The sequence below is a fragment of the Callithrix jacchus genome, chromosome 14 (assembly GCF_049354715.1).
Source record: "Callithrix jacchus isolate 240 chromosome 14, calJac240_pri, whole genome shotgun sequence".
Taxonomy (NCBI): Eukaryota; Metazoa; Chordata; class Mammalia; order Primates; family Cebidae; genus Callithrix; species Callithrix jacchus.
In genome coordinates, this window is record NC_133515.1 from 39,662,846 (window position 1) to 39,683,551 (window position 20,706).

At 51.5% G+C, this 20,706-nt stretch overlaps 1 protein-coding gene across 50 annotated transcripts in view; it reads left to right on the forward strand.

Moving 5' to 3' along the window:
• DYSF (dysferlin) overlaps positions 1-20,706 on the forward strand; it is a 236,648-nt gene that overhangs the window by 89,409 nt on the left and 126,533 nt on the right. For 34 of the 50 annotated variants that reach the window (XR_013526458.1, XR_013526459.1, XR_013526461.1 and 31 more), the window contains 7 exons: positions 657-739; positions 9,520-9,561; positions 11,171-11,286; positions 11,731-11,844; positions 13,104-13,281; positions 13,875-13,999; positions 16,053-16,159. Coding sequence is in view for 44 of the 50 variants with exons in the window: in XM_035272224.2 (XP_035128115.1) it covers positions 657-739; positions 9,520-9,561; positions 11,171-11,286; positions 11,731-11,844; positions 13,104-13,281; positions 13,875-13,999; positions 16,053-16,159 (765 nt within the window). In the remaining 6 variants the exon portion in view is untranslated. The remainder of the gene's footprint in view (positions 1-656; positions 740-9,519; positions 9,562-11,170; positions 11,287-11,730; positions 11,845-13,103; positions 13,282-13,874; positions 14,000-16,052; positions 16,160-20,706) is intronic. The other 16 variants (XR_013526463.1, XM_078349052.1, XM_035272239.3 and 13 more) reach the window with 1 other exon arrangement.

Sequence of the window (20,706 nt, forward strand, 5' to 3'; positions counted from 1 at the left end):
CCCTCCCCTGAGGACCTTGAGCAAGCACCTACATGGCTTTGAGCCTCAGTTTTCTCATTGGTGCAACAGAGATAATAATAAAAGTGCCTATTTCTCAAGGCTGTGTGAGCCTCCTGAGTGATAAAGGCTAAAACTGCTCCATTACATACAAAGTCAGATACAAAAAGGAATTATGTATTACTTCACGTATTACTGCGAGACTGTGGCCTTGGAGATAGTTTCTTCCTGGTCACCTGTTTTTCTCCTTGATCTGAACATTTCTTTAGCTCCTGGGCCTCTCAGCTCTTGCTGGGTCTGGGAATCTGGCTCCCTGAGCAGTCTCCCCAATTCCTGGCCCTGCCTCCTTGCCTCTGGTCTCCTCCCTGTCAGCCTGCAGATGTGTCCACAGAGATCCAGGCTGGCGCCCCAGGCTTGGTTGGCTAATGGGATGCTGGTGGTTGGCGAGATGAACTAGTTCCCTCTTGGAGAGTCTCGGCCAAGCCTTCTGTGCAGACTCTTCATCCCTGGGATTACCAGGCCTCAGTGACATACCAAAGTAAAGACCAGGAGCCTCCCCACCCCACCCCAATGTGTCACTGAGGCTGCCCCCTTCCTGGGCGGGCTGTGGCCTGCAGCTCCTTTCCTGTGTTCAGGCCCTCTCTGCTCCCTTGTTCTAGGGACCGCCTCACTCACAATGACATTGTGGCTACCACCTACCTGAGTATGTCGAAAATCTCTGCTCCTGGAGGAGAAATAGAAGGTATGTTCTCCCTTTGTTTTGCCCTTTGGCCCCTTGTGCTCTCTCCTGTCCCACCTCTATCCAGCTTATACCTCTAGTTTTGAGAGTTTGCAGAAAAGGGGAGATTGTAAGGCCTTTGTTGCCCATTTTCCACTGAGAAGGGCTCTGGCAATGAACGCGATGTTTTGCAGACGTTTAGGCTTCTCTACACTTGGATTGTGGGATGTGCCACTGAACGGTACAAAGGGGATAATTCCCTCCTGCAGATAATATTGGCTGGCAGTGGCCAGGCCATCCATTAGGTCCTGAATTGGCTGACTATGCTCTAGCAGTTTAAACAGCTATTGAAAGAGCTCTCATTGGTCTATTAAAAAAAGTAACTGATCATCATTTTGTAAATTTTTTTTTTTTTTTGAGATGGAGTCTTGCTCCCATCATGCAGGCTGGAGTGCAGTGGCACAATCTCAGCTCACTGCAATCTCCACCTCCTGGGTTTGAGTGATTCTCTTGCCTCAGTCTCCCAAGCAGCTGGGATTACAGGTGTGCACCACGACGCCCGGCTAACTTTTTTTTTGGTATTTTTAGTAGAGACGGGCTTTTGCCAGATTGGCTAGGCTGGTCTTGAACTCCCGACCTCAGGTGATCCACCCATCTCGGCCTCCCAAAGTGCTAGGATTACAGTGTAAGCCACTGCACCTGGTCATAAAATTTTAAATGAAGAAACAATCTGAAAGAATATAAAATTTACCTGAAATTACCCATAATTCCACCCCTCCAGACAAGAACTATTAGCACTCCGAGACCTTTCTGTATATATGTATGTAGGTATATATGTATATATCTCTACATGCATGTAAGATGTATATATATAATACATGGATATGTGCATATATACATTAGAACAAGTTATTTCGAGAATTGCTTTTTGACACTTGACAATACGATGTAGATATCTTTTCATGTTATCAAGTGTTCTTCTATGATACAATTTGAAATGAATACACATATTCCATTGTGTGAATGTATCATGATCCACCTTAACTAGCGGATCTAGTTATGAATATGTAGGTGTTTTCAAATGTTTCCACATTAAAAGCAGCTAAATTGGCAATGAATATTTCTGTAGTCGAATATTCATACAAGTCATGAGTTTCCTTTTGGGTAAATACCCACAATTGGAATTGCTGTGTGAAAGGATTTTCGCATTGTTAAAGATTTTGGTATGTATCAAAATTGCCCTTCAAAAGAGGCTGGACTGCTTTATACGCGCATCATGCCCCTAAGCTTATTTTGCTATACCTTCCCAACACAGGGTAAAATAATCATAATAAAAAAGGATTTTTATTAATTTGACAGGTGAAAATGGTATTTCATTGTTGCCTTAATTTTCATTTTATTGAAAGCTGGTGAAGTTGACCGATGTCAACTTGAAAGTATTTAAATAATTATATTTATATATAACATGTTTATATAATTTATATTCATTCTAGTATAAATGTCCTATTTAAGTTCTTGGTCCATATGAGGGATGTTTATCTTTTTCTCATAGTTTTGTAACAGTTCTGTGTATATATATATGGATATTAACTTTTCCTCTGTCATATATGTAGTGAATAATTCTTGTTGGCTTTATTTTACCAATTAATAGTTTATGACCTACAGCAATTTAGAATTTTTATGTAGCCAAATCTGTTAGTCTTTTCCTTAGGGAATAAGGCAGGGATCTAACATTACTTTTTTCAAAATTGTTCTTTAGTGATACAAACACTGTATTTTGAGTAATCTTTTCCCTATATTGTGAAATGCTGCCTTTATCACCTACTAAATTCCTAAATGTGTTCTTGGGCCTGTTTCTCTGTTATCTTCAATTGGTATGTCTGCTTATTATTTCTTTGATTTTGATATCTGCGTTATGCTGGCTCTGTAAAATTAATTGTAAAGATTTAAAGTCTTCTCTAACATCTGGAACAGTTTATATAACATCAGAGTGCAGTCTTTTGAGGGTTTGAAATAATTCACCCATAAAACCATATGGGCTGGGTGCCCTTTTTGAGTGGGTATAGTAATAGCTCTTTAAAAGCTTTTCAGTTTCTCCTGTGATGATGATTATTTTTAGTTTGCTGCTTTTACTGTAGTCAATTGTGATAATTTATATTTTCCTAGAAAAGCATCCATTACATTGAGGTCTAATTTATTTACATAGTGTTGTACAGAGCAAATTTTGATAATTTAAATCATTATCTCTACTTGTGGTATTTTCCTTTTTTCTTATTTCTAACGCAATGTATTTGAGTTTTTCTTTTTTTCTTGATTAGCCTGGTTAGAAATTTATTTTAAAACTTTGTTGGATTTTTAATCTTTGCACTGTTTAACTCTCTTTAGATTTATTTTATTGTTTTCTTCTTTAACTTTCTAGCTGCTTGTGTTTAAACATTTCTTATTTAAATAATGAGAGTATTGTCTCTGCCTTATAGGTCATGCTCAAACCCTACGTTTCAGCAGACCCTAAGATTATATTTAATTCTATTAATTTTTTACATTTAAATATTTGACCTATTTTGATTTTAGTATATTTTCTGAGAGCAGTCTGATTTGATTCTTTCATAGTCTATTTTTTTCCTGACTAGATGTTGCTCATGGGAATTTACCTTTTCTCTTACAGTGTAGAAAATTATTTTGATCTATCTTGGTACAGGACACTTCCCATTGAATTTTGTCTGAGACATGATGAATTCTTAAATCTGAGTTGAGGAATGTTTTTAAAAGATTCTGACATTATGCCATGGACAGCTGAAGGCAGAGTCGGGGAGAGCTCCAGCTCTCAACCGATCAGCTTGGGTTCAAATGCTCTTGGCTCTGCTTCTTCGTAATTGAGTTGCTCCAGTTTCCGTAAAACAGGGCTCTTACAAGTCCCAGCCCTCATGAGGTGGTTGTAAAAATCCTGAGATTATGAAGGTAAGGTTCTTATAGTGTCTGGTACACAATAACCCTAAAGCAACATTTGCTGTTTATTGTCATTAAGATGGGCTTTCTATGTTGCTAATCTGATTTTTTTCTGTGCCAATTCTGCCTTTTCCTGCTTCATATGTGGTTTAAAATGGACCATTACATTTGTAGTTTTTTGTCAACCCTTCTTTTTCCCCTGTCACTCCTTTTATATTTTCCTTTACTTCTTTGCTCCTTGTCTGTTCTCCTGGAAGTTCTGCCTTGTTCCACAAAAGCTACATCTTCTTGTACTCTACTGAGGATTCCAAATCATTTTCTGCGATATGCAGGCGAATGCTTTCCTGAATCTTACGGAAGTGGTTTCCATATCCTGGTTGGCTCTCTGCCCTCTCCCTGCTTTATTCAGTTTCCTGCAAGCTCTGTTTAGTGTTGGTGTTTCCCACAGACATGGCGTGTGGGTCTCTCTCTGTCCCTCCATCTCCTCGGAACTTTAGCTGGAGGACAGGTTAATGTGCCCAGTTTCTGGCCGACTCTATCCAGTGTTTTTGAAGTTGGTGATTGTCTCCAGAGTCTAGATCTCTAGGAGAATTTCTAGTTCTTCTTCTTCTAGAAGAGGAGACTGGAGGAGATACCATCTTAAAAAAAGTTACTTCTTTTTTTTTTGAGATGGAGTCTTGCTCTTTTCACCCAGGCTGGAATGCAGTGGCGTGATTTTGGCTCACTGCAACCTCTGCCTCCTAGATTCAAGTGATTCTCTGCCTCAGCCTCCTGAGTAGCCAGGATTACAGGTGCTCGCCACTACACCTGGCAAATTTTTTGTGCTTTTAGTAGAGATGGGGTTTCACCATGTTGGCCAGGCTGGTCTTGAAGTCTTGACCTCAGGTGATCCCACCCACCTCGGCCTCCCAAATGTTACATTATTTTTAAGCAAGACATTGTTAGCTTAGATTCCAGCTGCTTGATGTCCTCATGTCCTTCCATAAATGTAGGCAGCTATCAGAGGCATATACTTGACATTGTTCTTCATTCACTTAATTTTTTTAGGAGATTTTATTGAGCATATGCCTTGTTCCAGGGGCTGGGCATAGAGGATTGAACAAAATATTTTTGGTCTCACCCTCAGGGAACTTACAGTCCTGGCAGGCGACAAACAAGTAGACAAATAACAATGTGAGTATAAGTTGTGTTAAGTGCCCTGGAAGAAAAGGATGTGCATAACGAAAGAATAACAGAGGAAGGGACACCTGTTTCCACCTGGTGGAGTCAAGGAAGACTCCTCCTGAGTCTCAGGCTGCCAGAGGGGAAGCCACCGGCCTGTGAGGAGTAGGTAGGAAGGAGTTCAAGGCAGAGGTGATGATATATTCCAAGGCCACGTGGCAAGAAAGAAATGACAAGACTGGTTTGGCTTAGTTCTCGGAAACATTTAAAGAGCAACTTTTGGCTGGGTGCGGTGGCTCACGCCTGTAATCCTAGTATTTTAGGAGGCGGAGGCAGGTGGATTGCCTGAGTTCAGGAGTTTGAGACCAGCCTGGGCAACACGGTGAAACCCCATCTCTACTAAAATACAAAAAATTAGCCCAGTGTGGAGGCAGGCGCCGGTAATCCCAGCTACTAGGAGTCTGAGATAGGAGAATCCCTTGAACCTGAGAGGCGGAGGTTGCAGTGAGCAGTGATAACGCCAGTGCACTCCAGCCTGGGCATCAGAGCGAGACTCTGTCTCAAAAAACAAAACAAAACAAAAAGCAACTTTTAATTGTAGAAAATGTCAAGGACGCACACAAGTAGAGAATTGTACAATGAGCTCCCAGGCCCTCCCTGAGCTTCCACATACAGCTGTTCTCTGCCTTCTGATTTCCTTGTTGAGACGCAGAGTTAGTGGATACCCAGAAACCACCTTCCCGCAGGCACTGTGAATCTGCTCTTTCTGCCCCAGCCCCTCCCTTCCTTGCTGTGGGAACAACCTGTTTCGGGATGTGGCCCCTTCACTAGTAGCTGTTCAGGTAATTTCTGTGAAAGTGGAGAGATTTGGGGGTGGTAATGCAGAGAGAGGGTCACCTCTCAGGTCAGCACTCTTGGTATGAAAGGAACCTCGTCTCCAGTTTTCTGATTGGCGCTGTCCCTGTCTCTCAATCCAGGGCAGGGATTGGTGGAGGCACAGTGTGACATTTCTGACTGTTTTCCGACAGCCGTATCTCATGAGGCTGCAGCCGTGCCTGCCACCAGCCCCTCCACCCCCGCCCCCTCCCCATGGAGAGTTCGCATTCCCCGACCCGACTTCATTTCTATTCTGTGTGAGCCCTCACCTTTCTCTGTTGTCTGCACGAGTGTGTTGATGGAAGGTGAGAAAGATGTTATGTGGCCACTAGATGGCGCTCAGGTCACGGGCAACCCCACGAGCTTCGGGAGGCATTCAAAGTAGGGACCACCTTCCATCACAGATGGTTCTGGAAATAAATGAGAATCTTCTTGCAACCAGCTAACCGGTTTTGAATATACAGTTAAATAGCTTGATCTAAGGGACAGTAAAAGAGTTAAACTCGTGCATCCAACTGGAGCTGTCCTTGCTGGCTCTCGGACTCTCCTGTCCCGTTCCTGCAGCTGTGGGTCCCTTTCTGGGCCAGGGCCTCTCCCGGACCCTGAGGTGGGGCCCACGCCTGGCTCCCGCCAAGCCTCCCCCACTTGTCTTCAGCCCCCTCGGATTGGTCGCTCCGACTTCGCTCTCAGCCCTTTCATGTTGTTTCCCCACATTGTGGGCTTCCAGCCCCTTGGGGCTGTAGACAGCACTGCTATTTCCTCACTGCTCTCAAAGCCCAAATGAAACTGAACTGTAAAAACAAGTTCTTTCTCTGTATTTCCCCGCCTCAGGGTTCACCAGATGATTTGGTTCAACTAGGAGTTTTTGTTTTTCTGTTTTTGTTTTTGTTTCCAGTGAGGACAAGACCTAACGCTAACCTCTTAAACACCTCTGCCCGCAAGTTTGCCTGGGCACACTAGAGTGTTCCTTGGACCCTGTGCTCTGAAGTATTAAGCAAGAATTTTGTTTTTAAAAAAAGAGCGCTTTCCTTAGAAGCTGCAGGTCGTTTGAAAGGTAACAGGCACAGGATCTCTGTGAAACTTACAGATTCTTTGATAACTTTATACATAGGAAACTCATGCTCCATAAATAGTACTTGTATCCTAGGGTTTTCCATAGCTAAAAAATCCAACGTTAGTTTCCTTTTGTCTCTGGAATGTAGATGATGCTGATTTCCCAGCAGTTTTCGGTTTCTCCTCTTGCCTGGCGCAAGCGAGAGTCAGGCAGCCAGCCGCCATGGGCTTGGGGATGTGCCGCGAGGCAGAGGGAGCTGGCAGGGCAGACCCAAGGTGACGACCTCAGCGTCTTCACGCGCACCCTGGGGGCTGTGTGCAGGGCTGGGACTTGTGGCTCACTGGGCTGGGAGGTCCTGCTCTCTATCTCCTTCACCTTACCCCAGGTGAGGCAGCTGGGCTTCACTGCTCCGGCCATAGAACTGGGAGCATTCATCTGTGCTTTGGATTTCCACAGCCCCAGCTCCCTGGACTGAGGGAAAACACAATAAAACAAACACTTGTGTTTTGGCAGAAGGGTGATGAGGACTAAATAGTGGCTTTGTCTTGGGTGGCTTCACTGGTCAATGTGCCCTTGAGCTGTCTGCAGACTTAGCTGCCAGAGAGCCTGGGATGGGTCTTCACACCCAGACTGCGATCCACCCCCCAAGTCAGGAGTCATTGACCTAAGACATCAGCAGGGCTGTGTCTTATTACACACTCCCAGTGCCTCATCCTGTATCTGGTCAGGTTTGCTGAATGAACAAATGAACGAAAGAATGGGTGAATTAGGCCGGGAGTGATGGCTCACACCTGTAATCCCAGCACTTTGGGAGGCCGAGGCGGGTGGATCACCTGAGGTTCAGGAGTTCGAGACCAGCCTGGTCAACATGGTGAAACCCCATCTCTACTAAAAATACAAAAAATAGCTGGGTGTGGCGGCAGGTGCCTGTGATCCCAGCTACTTGGGAGGCTGAAGCAGGAGAATTGCTTAAACCTGGGAGGTGGAGGTTGCAATGAGCTGAGATGGTGCCACTACACTCTAGCCTGGGTATGACAGAAAGAGACACTGTCTCAAAAAATAAAGGAGTGAATAAATAAATAAATAGAAAGAATGGGTGAATTAATGAAAAGGTGTGGTTGGGAAGCAGGCTGCTCCACAGCCACCCACTTGGTCCTCTGAGCTACCTGAGGCATGTGTTGGTCAGATGGCTGGTGGGATTAGGGGGACATCTGCGTCTGGGCTGGGCACCAGTCTGCAGCCAGAATTCAAAATCAGTCTGGGTGGGAAACCGATTTTGCCGCTGTAAGAAGCACATGGGGGTTGGAACGGTGACCTTGGCCTCATTAGCCCGAGATAACGGGCCAGGCCTGTTAGTAATCATTTATAAGGAGCTTAAAATGGAATCTGTTTCCTTCCGGTGGTCCTGGCCACTGTGCTCCTCGGGGCTGCAGCTGTGCCTGTGTCGGCCCTTGCGCTGTTGCAGAAAGCTCCGTGACCAGAGCCCTGGATCGCCCATGGAAGGAAACCTGTTTCTTTGGGTACGAAGGTGGCCATGGACTTTGATCTCTCCAGCCCTGGTGTCTGCCGGCTGGCACTCATAGCTGAGGCCCGGCTGAGGAGGGCTGGGGGGCTGGGCCAGGCCTCCTTGCTGCCTCTGCCCCGTCCTCATTCCAGACGGCCATGCTTTCTTCTCTCATCTCCACTCTTTCTCTCTGTATCTTTGTGCATTCTTCCTTCACAAAGTTTTCTTCATCCCTTGACTTCTGACTGCAGTCATGGAGCTAGGGGAAAAACAGGTGTTTTCTGGAGGACAGCAATATGTAAAGGTGAAGAAGGAAGGGAGGTAACCAGTAAGTTCACCCACCACGCCCCGGGCAGGCACATGGCCTCAGACTGCGTTACATGTTGCTGTTGGAGAAGGAGAATGGGAAGGTCAGATTTGGGAAGTGGAGGAAATCAGAGAGGACAGTAGAGGAAGACGAGGGGTGTCTGCGGCCTTGGTGACATCGTGTACCTGCCTAGCAGCGAGGGACAGATTCGGAGTGCATACGTGCCAGAGCATTCCCTTCCTTGCTTCTCTTATCTCTAGACATTCCTTACCAACATTTAGGGGCGCACCCAAGTGTATAGCGTCTCTAGATTGTGGACAGCGTCTGGCTCTGTGCTTCCCTGAAAGCGGCATGTGTTGGAAGCCAGATGCCAGTGCCTGCTGTTGTGAAAATGCAACGTGGAGCCCTCGGGGCGATCTTGGACTTGGCCACTAGGTGGAGATGTTGTGCCTTGAAATGTCCCTGGTCCGCACACCTGGTCCCAAGCGTGATCTGCCTTGGGGATTGGAGTGTGGGGTGTGCCTCTGGCTCCTTTGTGTCTTCCCACCCTTCTGTTGTCTGTACTTTGTTTCCTTCACTTATCTGGCTATCATATGAAAAAGCACATTTTCTTTTCTGAATTATTTCTTGAGTGTATTGAATCCAGTTTTGGGTCCAATTTTCAACTGGTCAGCAGAACACACAGATTGATGGGCAGGCCAGGTGGGACCCCCCCCCCCCCCCCGCCAGGGCTCACAGGGTGTTGGGGGCTGTGTCTCGAGGGCCTGTGATGATTTAGTTTGTGATAAATTCACAGTTGGGCAGAGGGTGGGGTCTAGGGCCACATCTGTTTTGCACCCAGGAGCTGTCTTTCCATCTGTCTGTCTGCCAGCTTTCCATCCACAGCCCATTCATGTAACCAGTCCTCCTTCCAGCCATGCCCACCCTAACCCCTTTTCCATTTCTTTACGCTTCAGAGGAGCCTGCAGGTGCCATCAAGCCTTCGCAAGCCTCAGACCGTACGTTGCTGTCACCTTGGGACGGCCAGGGGAGTGGGGCCTTGGAGTTTTGGCTGGAGGAATGAGGGTGCTGGGGGTGTGGGGGTTTTTGATTCGCCTGAAGTGGGACTGAGATTCCCCCATGGCCCCTGGACGTACCTTTGCTGCCGCCTTCCAGCCTCTGTGGAATGTGTGAACTGTTCAAAATGCTTTGAGATCAATTTCCTCCCACCTCCCCAAACCCTTCTTAAGTGGGCCAGGCTTGGGCTGATGCTCAAGTGAGACTGCTCTGTCTGGTAGTAACAGAGGGTCTGGAGTGGGGCAGGGGGAGTGTGAGGTGTTTTAGGGGCCAGGAGGAGCCCAAGAGGAGTTAAAAACTCTTGGGGTCGACATCCCCAAAGTAAATCATAATTGAGATGATTAACACAAATAAACATTAATGCTCCTGTGAGCCCTTCTGCCTGGGCCTCCCACCTCTCCTGAAGGCCAGCGCCCTGTCTGTGCCGGGGTCTAGGAGAGGGAAGGTGTTAAAGCTCCTTGCTAAGAGGGGAGGTGCGGCTCCAGCCTTCTGGCCCCTCCCTGTCCTGGCCCATTCCTCATCCCTAGGGTCTCAGAAGGGCTGGATTTCCGGTGCCTGATCTTGGGTCTGGCTCAAACGCTTCTGTGCTGAGGCCATTCGTTTTGTACCTACTTTGCCCATCCTCGTGAGGATTGACTGGGTTGTTCCAGAGGGTTCCCATCTCTGGCCCTGCTTTCCACCTTTGGCATTTTGGAAACAACCTCTTCCCTATTCCTCTGAAAGGGACACTGTGGCATTTTAGGGTCTTCAGAGTAGGCCAGTCAAGCCCCATCTAGGAAACTCAGCTGTGAGCTGGAAAATGATGTTAGCAAAGGAGAGCCTCTAAAAAAGGACAGAAAGGATGTAGAGAGATTTCCCCTCCTCATGAGTGTAATTCTCGAACTCTCCTCTGATCTGCTCTGTTGAAAAATTGTTCTTTGTACACTGTGTGTGTGGGGAGGAGATTCTGGGATGAGGCAAGGCCGTGAGGGCATGAGGCGTGTGCCTGGGGGCTGCCCCATGGAGGAGGAATGTCTAGCCGGGCTCCATTCCTGGCATCCTGGGAGTTGGTCTCTCTGATTACCAGGTTCTGGGACCTCTTAGCCCCTCCCCATTGGCTGCAGGGCCTGCCGTGCCTAGAGAAGCATAGGGTGGAGAGCAGATGCGGGACTTGGGGCTGGGGTTGGGGAGGGGCACAAGCAGTGGAGGGGCCCGAACCCCTGCTTTGTGTGCTGGCCGAGTGCATGAGCTTTGAGGTGACACTATTCTGGACCCTGCCACTTTGTTGTCGTGTATTTCTTTGCATCTTTGAGCCTCGGTTTCCTCATCTGCAAAATGGGACTAAGAAAAATGATAAAAATATGATTGCATCTCAGCATGCTGGTGAGGAGGAAAGAGACTTAGGGGATGGCGTGAGAGCTATTGCCCTTGTCATTGTTCTGACAGGAGCTGTAGCTGGTGCATGTCGAGGGAACTGAGGGCCAGGGGTGGGCTTAGGCTGGAAGGTGGCTGGGTTGAGCATTGGGAAGCCCCACTGGGCCAACCCCTCTGATTTCCACTTATGTCTCCCAGTGGATGACCACCTGGGCTTCCTCCCCACTTTCGGGCCCTGCTACGTCAACCTCTATGGCAGTCCCAGAGAGTTCACGGGCTTCCCGGACCCCTACGCAGAGCTCAACATGGGCAAGGTGAGCTGGCTGGAGCCCTGGCAAGGGCAGGATGCCAGATGCCCAGGTCCCTCAGGAGCCCAGGCCTGCATGCAGGGTTTTCCAGCCCGGCCTGGGGGCCCATGACCAGGCAACCACCCCGTCAGGGAACCCTCTTTCTGCTCCTTGACTCTGCCCCTTCCCGAGTGCCAGTCTAATCTTTTCATGTTTCTGGCCCTGAAGCACCCAGGCTCCTACTCTGTCTTTGTCTCTTGGGCTGAGTTGGCTTCTGGCACTGTCCATCCAGGTGGCTTGTCATATCCCCAAACTCTCTGGCCATGCTTTCCTCATCTGTGGGGGATGAGATTGGCTCAGGGACCTCCTGGAGGCCTGGGAGATGGGCCACCTGAAGGCCAGAGCATGCCCTTTTCCTTCCCCTCCTCCACTCTGTCTCCCCTGCTCCTGGTGACCTGACCTTCCTGGCAGGGGGAAGGTGTGGCTTATCGTGGCCGGGTTCTGCTCTCCCTGGAGACCAAGCTGGTGGAGCACAGTGAGCAGAAGGTGGAGGACCTTCCTGTGGATGACATCCTTCGGGTGGAGGTGAGGGGCATGGCTCTGGGTGGTAGCTGGGTGTCTGAGGAAGGGTTGGCCACGCCGGAACTGACCTTGAGGTGTCATGGCGGGTGACGGGGGATTCAGCTCTGTCTGTACGTATTGCACCTTTACCTCTCTGGGCCTCAGCTCTCAGCGGTAATGTGGGAACAAATCACACCTTCCCTGCCTCCCTGGAGGGACAATCAGAGGCTCAGAGAAGATAAAATATTTCAGAAGTCTAGAGCTTGATGCGAAATAGATGTGATTTTATAATAATAACGTAAGGATAGCTATTAATCAAATAGGCACTGACCATGTACCAGGCACTGTGCTATGGACACTCCTGATGTTATTGACTCCTCCCAGCACCATAAGGTGGCTACTGTTATTATTATTATCCCCATTTCACAGATGAAGAAACAGACTCAGATATATCAGAGCAATATATGGTAGAGCTGGCCCTTGTGTCCAGGAGGCAGCAGTGCGTAGTCTGTGTGGCGCTTTAAGCTTTTACGGTGGTCAGATGGCTCTGGTTTGAATCCTGGCTCTAGCACTTACCGGCTGCATCAGTTTCCCTATCTGGAAAGTGGGGGTAATAATTATAAGATGGTTGTGAGAATTAAGGAAATTAATACACCTATGCAGTAAGCACTTACTGAGTGCTGGCCGTTGCTACTATTTACATTCTCCTGTCACCCAATTGTCTTAGCAGTCTTCTCTCAATCATAGGATTGAGTTCCTGCCCTGTCCCTACCCTGTGCTCAGTGCCCGGAGGGGACAATGAGACCCTTTCTTCCCAGGCACATGACAGTGGCAGCCCGTGTAACCTGCAGAGTTGACTGCTGAGGGGGCGACCCTGAGTGGTGTGGGGCAGGAGCTCCCGACAGGTGCCTGGTGGCTTAGAGCTTTCAGCCCCTCTGAATGGTAGACAAGGTCAGGGTTGCCCCTAGGGGCCATGGGAGACTCCACTCCGCTGACGTGGTGGTGCCATTGCTGCTGGTTTGGATTAGGGGCAGCTTGACCTCGGAGGAGCATGTGTTATTAGGGAAACGTGGCCAGACACACACAGACCTGCAGAGAGCTTGTTCAGTTAGCAGTGAAATCTGGATGCGGTTTCTTTCTTGGGCTACTTGCCACCCGGCAGTCTACCCAGGAGCTATCGGGTGCCAGTTATGGCCAGGGCCTGCCAGACACATGTCCCTTCCCCAGCCCAGGTGGCTTTCTTTGCTCCTCCTGTGACCCTCTGGCCCACTCTCTGCCCTCAGAAGTACCTTCGGAGGCGCAAGTACTCCCTGTTTGCGGCCTTCTACTCGGCCACCATGCTGCAGGATGTGGATGACGCCGTCCAGTTCGAGGTCAGCATTGGGAACTATGGGAACAAGTTCGACACGACCTGCCTGCCGCTGGCCTCCACCACTCAGTACAGCCGCGCGGTGTTCGACGGTGAGGCAGCGTTCCTGGCTGGGACCCCGATGACAGGATTATAGGGCAGGGGGCCGCAGCTCTGTGGAAAGCTGCTGGAGGCTACTCAAAGGCCTGGGCCTAACAAACCTGTTCCAGGCTCTCCTTGCTCTCCTCCAGGCAAGGTGCCTGGCCACTGGTGCCCATAGATGCGGCTCCTGGGACCAGCTGTGGTCCGCATTGACCTGACCCAGCCTGATTATTTCAAGGAGTCTACCGGCCTTGGCTTGGACACTTTAGGGAGTGTGGTCTTGGGTTTCCCAGGGCAGTTCTAACAACTCCTCAGTTTTAATATGCCCAGGAGCCCAAATGAGAGCTGCAGCTGTCAGCTCAACTCACAAAGGGAGCTCAGGCCCCTTTTTCAGACAACGGGGAACATGGGTCATACCATGTGTGTCCAAGGGGGTTCTGAGATGGGAAGGGTGAGCAGGTGCCTATCTCTCTCCCACCTGTGGTCCCCTTCCCAGCTCTGCCACTCCTAGCTCTGGAGTGCCCAGGAGGCCGGCACTCCCAGCACCTCATCCCACCCACCCTCCGATCCTGGCATAGCACTCAGGCCTGTCTCTCCATTCCAGGGTGCCACTACTACTACCTACCCTGGGGTAACGTGAAGCCTGTGGTGGTGCTGTCATCCTACTGGGAGGACATCAGCCATAGAATTGAGACTCAGAACCAGCTGCTTAGGATCGCTGACCGGCTGGTGAGCGAAAACTTTCCCCAAACCTGCACACGCCTGTGCATGCCCTTGCTACCCCTGCCACGTGGGGGTGCCTCAGACCCGCCACCCGTGGTGCACACACTGACACGTGGCTGTGCCTACTAACTTTTGTGGGCTGGTAGCCTCAGTGTCCTGGCAATGCCAGGCTTTTAGTCCTGTCCTGCATGCTTGGAAGAGAAGAGAGAGGATGTGAGCAACCTGAGGCCTCCAGTGTGCTGTGGGACACAGAGCAAGGGAGCAGAGGGAAAACCTGTGTATCACGGCAGGGCACCACTTGGCTCTTGCTCGCTCACTCACTCATCACAGGCCTTTGGACTCTTAATGCATGCAAGTGCTTGTTCTAGAAACTTCTAGCCAGAAGCTAGAGGCTAGTGATGAACAAGGAGCCGGCCCCATCTTTAGGAAGTCAGTTTATTAGAAAAGGGCATAGGCTCACTTGTGCCTCTCCTACAGGACTCTCCAAACTTAGGTACAGGTGACACTCCAGGGGCAGGGAGATGTGGGGCTCAGAGCAGGGAAGGGGGCCAAGGACTATCAGGAAGGCATCATAGGCCAGTGAGGGGGCTGCATCCAGTGCAGGGAGATGGGGGGTGGGAACCCAACTAGCCCAGCATTGCAGGGGTCTGGGGAAGGGTGACTAGGCCCTGGGAAAGAGATGGCCTCGGTGGGGGAAATTGCAGGACTTGGGCTACATGGCCTTGGTGGCTGATTGGATTTGGGGCTGAGGAAGGGCTATAATAAGAAACTCAGGTGGCTGGGGAATTGGGAAGCTGTGGAGAAGAGCAGAACATACGAGGTCAGGTGCTGTTTCAGAGGTGAGGAGGCATCTTCTGGGGAGCTCCCTGCAGATGTGGTGCAGTGCTGGTGCTTGGCCAGAATGGAGGAGAATCACAGGTGGGCAGAGGCATAGAGGCCAAGGGAGGTGAGGGGCTGGGCAGGAAGCTGATGGTCCTGGCAGTGGCTCTGGGGGCTTTTGTGGCAGGGATGGGGGCAGTTGGTGGGAAAGTGGAGGAGATAGGTGGAGGCCACACTGCAGGAGCATGCTCAGATCAGCAGGTGGAGGGAAGTGGGGCTGGAGAGTCCTGGGCATGTCTGTGGGCAGGGAGGTGAACATGGCTTGAAGGAAAGGTAGACAGAGAAGGAAAGGAGGCCATGGTGGCCCCACCTTCCCTGAGACTGGCAGCTCTAGGGAAAAGAGGAGACCAGCGAACGCCAAGATGGGAGAATGTGGAGTTGATGCCATACAGGTCCAGACTCTGCCTTCTGGGCCTATCACTGTCTCACAGTAAGACTCCAGACTCCAGGAGGGCAGGGACTGTGTCCTTTCCAGTTCTGTGAGACTGGCAGTCCAAGTCCTGAGCACGTGTCCTTGCTTGGGAAGGCCGGAGGGTGGGGAGGGGTGTGTGGGGGCTGACGACAGTCCTTGGCCTCACAGCTCAGGGCTGGGGCCCCATGGAAAGGGCTGGAGAGGAGCTCAGTAAGGGCCTGTTTTCCTGGGAGGCGGTCCAGGGAGTGACCAGGCCAGGGAGTTTGAGGAAGGAGCTTCCTGTGATTAGAGGGGGCAGGACAGCTCCTGGAGGAGGGTGCTCTTGGTCTGAGCCTCCTCATGTGATAGAATCTGGAAAGGAGAGAAGGTTCCAGGTGGGCAACCAGAGCAGGCTCGGGGAGGACCACTCACCTGTGGGAAGCCAGGCCTTGGAAAGAACTTGATGGAATCTGGCTCCTCCCTGCCTCCCTTGATGGGAGCCATCACGTTCTTTCCAAGTCTGCAGAGACCCACTGAGCTCCTCGGGACATGCGAGGCTGGAGTTCCAGGCTTGAGAATTTGAATGCATTTGGGTGTGTGGAGCCCTGGGAGGTTCTTGAGTCAGGATAGACCCTTGTTTGTTGTGCCTGGGCTCTGCCTTCTTTGCTCTAACTGTTCACTCCTTTTTGGTCCAGGGACTGGGCAGCAGTGACAGGACCTAGGGGTTGGGTCCAGTGTATTCCCTCTGCCCGTGGTGACGCTCCTGACCCTTGCCTGCCTGTTCCACAGGAAGCTGGCCTGGAGCAGGTCCACCTGGCCCTGAAGGCGCAGCGCTCCATGGAGGATGTGGACTCGCTAGTGGCTCAGCTGATGGATGAGCTCATCGCAGACTGCAGGTAGGGGGACCTGGCGCCCCGGCACCCTCCTCTCCTGGTTCAACTGGGCATGTTTCTCTGGGAGTGCTCGTGTGTGGCAGTGAGCAGTGGCACGTCTCCCAGCCATGCTTGGCCAGCAGTCCAGCCTGTGCGGAGTCCAAAGGTGGTAGAGCCAGCACGGGAGTTGAAAAGGTGACATTGAGAGCAGGTCATAAATCTCCCTGCAGCAGTGGCAGCTGCGGCCGGCAGCCGGCTCACCTGAATGGGGAGCATTGTGTCTCTGATCCCTGACCTCTTATTTCCCTGATGGAATCTCCAGGAGGAACTGGCTGGGGGTGGGGTGACGGCACCCCTCGTTCCCTCAAGGCCAAGTCGGGGATCATGGTTTCTGTTTAGCCTTCTATTGACACGGCTGATTGTCGACTTCAGGAAAAGAGGGCCCTGGGCATGGAGGCCCAGCAGAGGGCTTCATCTTACCATCTCCTCCGCTGCTCTGTGGTTCTGGGGAGCCACCCATGGGTTTTGACCCTTGGTTTTCTCAATGTCAACCTGGCATGAAGGGTAACTACTTTATAATATCTTCTAAACAAAGTGTCCGGCCCTTGGGAAGGATTTAATAAATGGTAGCTATAATTATTGTACAGAAGAAGAAACCATCAGGAGACTTGGCTACTGGTCTCTTTATCTGACTTTGCAACTGTGGGAAGCTTCTCCTCTCTGGACTTTAGTTTTCTCACCTGTTAAATGGACTTAAATAGTTGCCCCTCTGAGCTCCATGGGGTTAATATACATAAATGTGTGAATATATGCAAATGTATTCTATGCCCCCTCTATGCCTCATCACCCCTCTCTCAGCCTGGTGTGGACCCCTACTGAACGCATCTGAGAAATTAATAACCATGGCCACAGATGCAGCATACCTTCCATCCTTTGTGGCTCAGTTAGGAAGTGTATGGTTATCAAAATGTGACCCCAGAGAAATGCCCCTGGCCCAGCGGTAGAATTCCAGACAGGTCATTCACTCATCCCCCCAACCTTCCTGAAGCCTGGCAGGCCCAGTGCTAGACACCCAGAGCATACCGACAAAGCTGGAACTTCAGCCGTCCAGGGATGGATGGTTGCAAAAGTGGGCAGAGGAGGTGAAGTGTGTGGGGAAGCTAGAGGTGTGCACTGCAGGAGCTCCAAGCAGGTGTGTCTCATACAGATTGAATTCAGGGAAGCTTCCTGGAGAAGAGGATGCCTGAGGTGGACTTTGAGGGAGGAGCAGGAGTTAGCCTTTGGAGAGGTGACAGCCCAGGCAAAGGCTCAACAGCCTGAAATGCCTGCTGCTTCCTGGGTGGGGAAGGTGGCAGGAGAGGCTGATGCCCAACTGGATGGCCCCAAGGGGCTCTGTTACAGGAGAGCTCAGCCCTGGGGCAAGGCCGAGGGCACGGTGATCCCGGGTTCTAGATGCTGCAGTGGGAGGAATGGACTGGTTGGCAGTGAGTGGCAGGTGCTGGGGGACCAGGTGAGGGGAGACTGGACATAGGGCAGGTGAGTTGTGACAATGGTGCAGCTAAGGCCATGAGGGAAGCAGCGGTCAGCATGGACTATTTAGGAGGGATTATGATGACAGCAGCCTTCTGTGCCAGGCACTGTCCTAAGAATTTTACATGTATTAACCAACCATGAAATCTTATGAGGTAGAAAGTAGGCTGGGTGTGGAGGCTCATGGCTAAAATCTCAGCACTTTGGGAGACTGAGGTGGTAAGATCACTTGAGGTCAGGAGTTCAAGATCAGCCTGGTCCTGTCTCTACTAAAAATACAAAAATTAGCCATGTCTGGTGCCTGTAATCCCAGCTACTTGGGAGGCTGAGGCAAGAGAATAGCTTGAACCTGGGAGGTGGAGTTTGCAGTGATCTGAGATTGCACTCCTACACTCCAGCCTGGGTGACAGAGCAAGATACTGTCTCAAAAAAAAAAAAAAAAAAAAAAAAGAATGACCCTTGTTTTACTGATGAGAAACTGAGGCACAGAGAGATTGATTAACTTGCCCAGATTCACACACCTAGCGAGTGGCAGAACCCCCTTGCTGTGCTGCTCTGTAATGGAGAGAACTTGATGATAGGGTAGATGTGGGGCCACAGGAAGGTTCAGAATGATCCCCTGGTCCTGGCCAGGGTGGCTGGGTGGGCATGGGGACCATGCTCTGAGGGGGTCAGTAGGAGGAGGAGCAGATTGAACGGGGGGAGGTGAGGCATTTGGGACAGGCCGTGTTGAGGAATCTATGAGGAAGCTGGCCTGTGGACTGGAGGTGGGAGGACAGAGGGGCTGGAGGGGCACACGGGTATGGTCAGCCTGGGGCAGCTGCAGCCACTGGGTGAGCTCTCCAGGGCATCCCTAGGCCCCCAGGCCCCACCTGCTGGGTGACTCATGGTGCCAGTTGACATCACCTTGGGTGTGGTGAGGGGGCCAGGGCTCTGGGTTCTACCTGTGGCCCTGCACATGACCCCCGTGTTGTGTGGAATTTGGCAGGTCTGAGGGGCCTGGGACATCTGAGACCTGTGAGCCCTGAGTCCTTGGCTGCCCTCAGTGACCTCTGCAGGGCTCTGCTCTTGGAGGATCTGCCTAAAAACACTTCTGGCCCCTTTGAGTCACTCTCCTGGGGTTGGAAGAGCGGTTGGGCCTCCCAGCAGAGATGCTGGTTCCAGTTCAGTAGCTTGGGAGGGGAGCTGGGTTCCCGTCCTTGTGGGAATGCATAGTGGCTCTTTAGGGAAGGAATTCCAGGCAGCAGGAGCAATTCGCTCAGCTCCACCTGAGGCCACTGAGTGAGTGACCCAGCGCCCCAGCAAGAGGGCTCCCTCCACCTCCCACTCCAATGCTGACCACCATCACAGCCCACATGCAGAGTAGCCAGGCAGGAGGGCCCTGAGAAAACTCCACAGCGGACCCCAGCAGCCCACCCCTTCTCCAGCCAGCCTGGCCCACTTCTCTAGCATTGGTGCTCCTCATCCCATTTCGGCACTTTTCCTGGCTCATCTCCTGGGATCCTCCCCCTTCCCCAGGGCTGGGGTTGTCCACGCTGCTCCTCCAGCGCAGCCCTCTCCTCTGATCTCTAGACCCAGGGACCCAGCTTGCTGGACGTATCCATGTGGATGTCCTGCCAGCACATCCCTGCTGCGTGTGGGGCTGCACATGGTGCAGACAGGTTTCATCACCTCCCTGAACTGTGTTTTTCCTGGGTCCCCAGAACCCATGCTGGAAACTTGAGCCAGCTCTGATTGCCCCTCCCCCTCTTTTCTCTGTCCCAGCCCTGGTGGCTCTTCCTCACCTGTCCTTCCTCCTTCCTTCCTCTCCCACCCCTCCTTTAGTATCCCCATCATCTTTAAGCTGTGTCATGGCCTCCATGTCAGTCCTGCAGTGGCTGCCGCTGCATTCAGGAAAAGCCCCTGCTCTTGTCCTGGTGGACAGGCCTTTCTGTCCCCACCACCTGGCTCACTGAGCCCCAGCACTTCTGAAGCTCTGTGCTAGTTTGTTCTGCCCTCAGCACCCCCTAAAGGCTCCCCCTTGCCTCTGTGTCTTTGGACGTTGTGCACATGCTGCTCCATCAGCCAGGACACCCTTCCCATTCTTTTGGGCCTTACTAACTCCTGCTGGCCCTGCCAGGTGCATCTCAAGGCCACTTCCTCCAGGAAGGACTCCTGACTCTGAGGCTGCTCAGGCGAGGATCTGTTTGCCTTTGTGTTCTGGGGACTCCCTGAGAGCAGGGCCAGGTTTCATCTCCGGACGCAGCATCCAGCACAGGCTCAGGGGAGAGCTGTTGTGAGTTGAATTTCCCAAGGCCAGTTCATCTTTCAGTCTGGACACTGCCCCGGGTACAGTACCCACGCGGTCCCGCAGAGGCAGGCAGGGACCTTGGGAGCAGCGCAGCCCACTCTGCTCTTAGCCTGCTGAGCCCTGCGCTGGGCCTACCTGCAATTTCCAAGCTGGCCAGCGTTGGCGGGGTCCCTGGCCTTGATTAGGCTGGGTGGAGCACCCTCAGCCTCCTCTTCCCAGTCTCCCCTTCTTTCCGTACCCCCTGCCTTGGGCTTTCCTGAGGAGGGAAAGAGCCGAGACAGCACGGAGACAGCTTGTTAGTGGCACTCACAGGTCCTAAATGTTTCTTGGGGAGTCTTGGCTGGGCTGTGGCCTCCATGAAAGTCTCCCTTTGGTGGTCTGTACTGCAGCCCCTCCCAGCTCCCGACCCTGGCTGGGCGCATAAATCACCCTGGTTGGCTTGGCTCTCCCTATCCCTCTCCAGACCCGCCTGCCCCCGCCCTCAGGCCCACTCAAGCCTGGTTCCCAGGCAGGCCCCAGCCCAGGGCTCCGGCCCAGGCCCCCCCACTCCCCTCTACCCATGGAGCATGCCCCCTCCACCACCGAGGAGCGGCTGCCGGGCTCCCGGCCTGGGGCAGCCCATCCGCGGCACCCTCGGGGCAGTAAATATTATATTACTACGGGGTGTGCAGTACGTGACCTGAGACAGGCCCCGGGGCTTAAGTTTCCCGAGATGGAGTTGCGTACTGCTCCCCCCACCCTAAAAATTCAA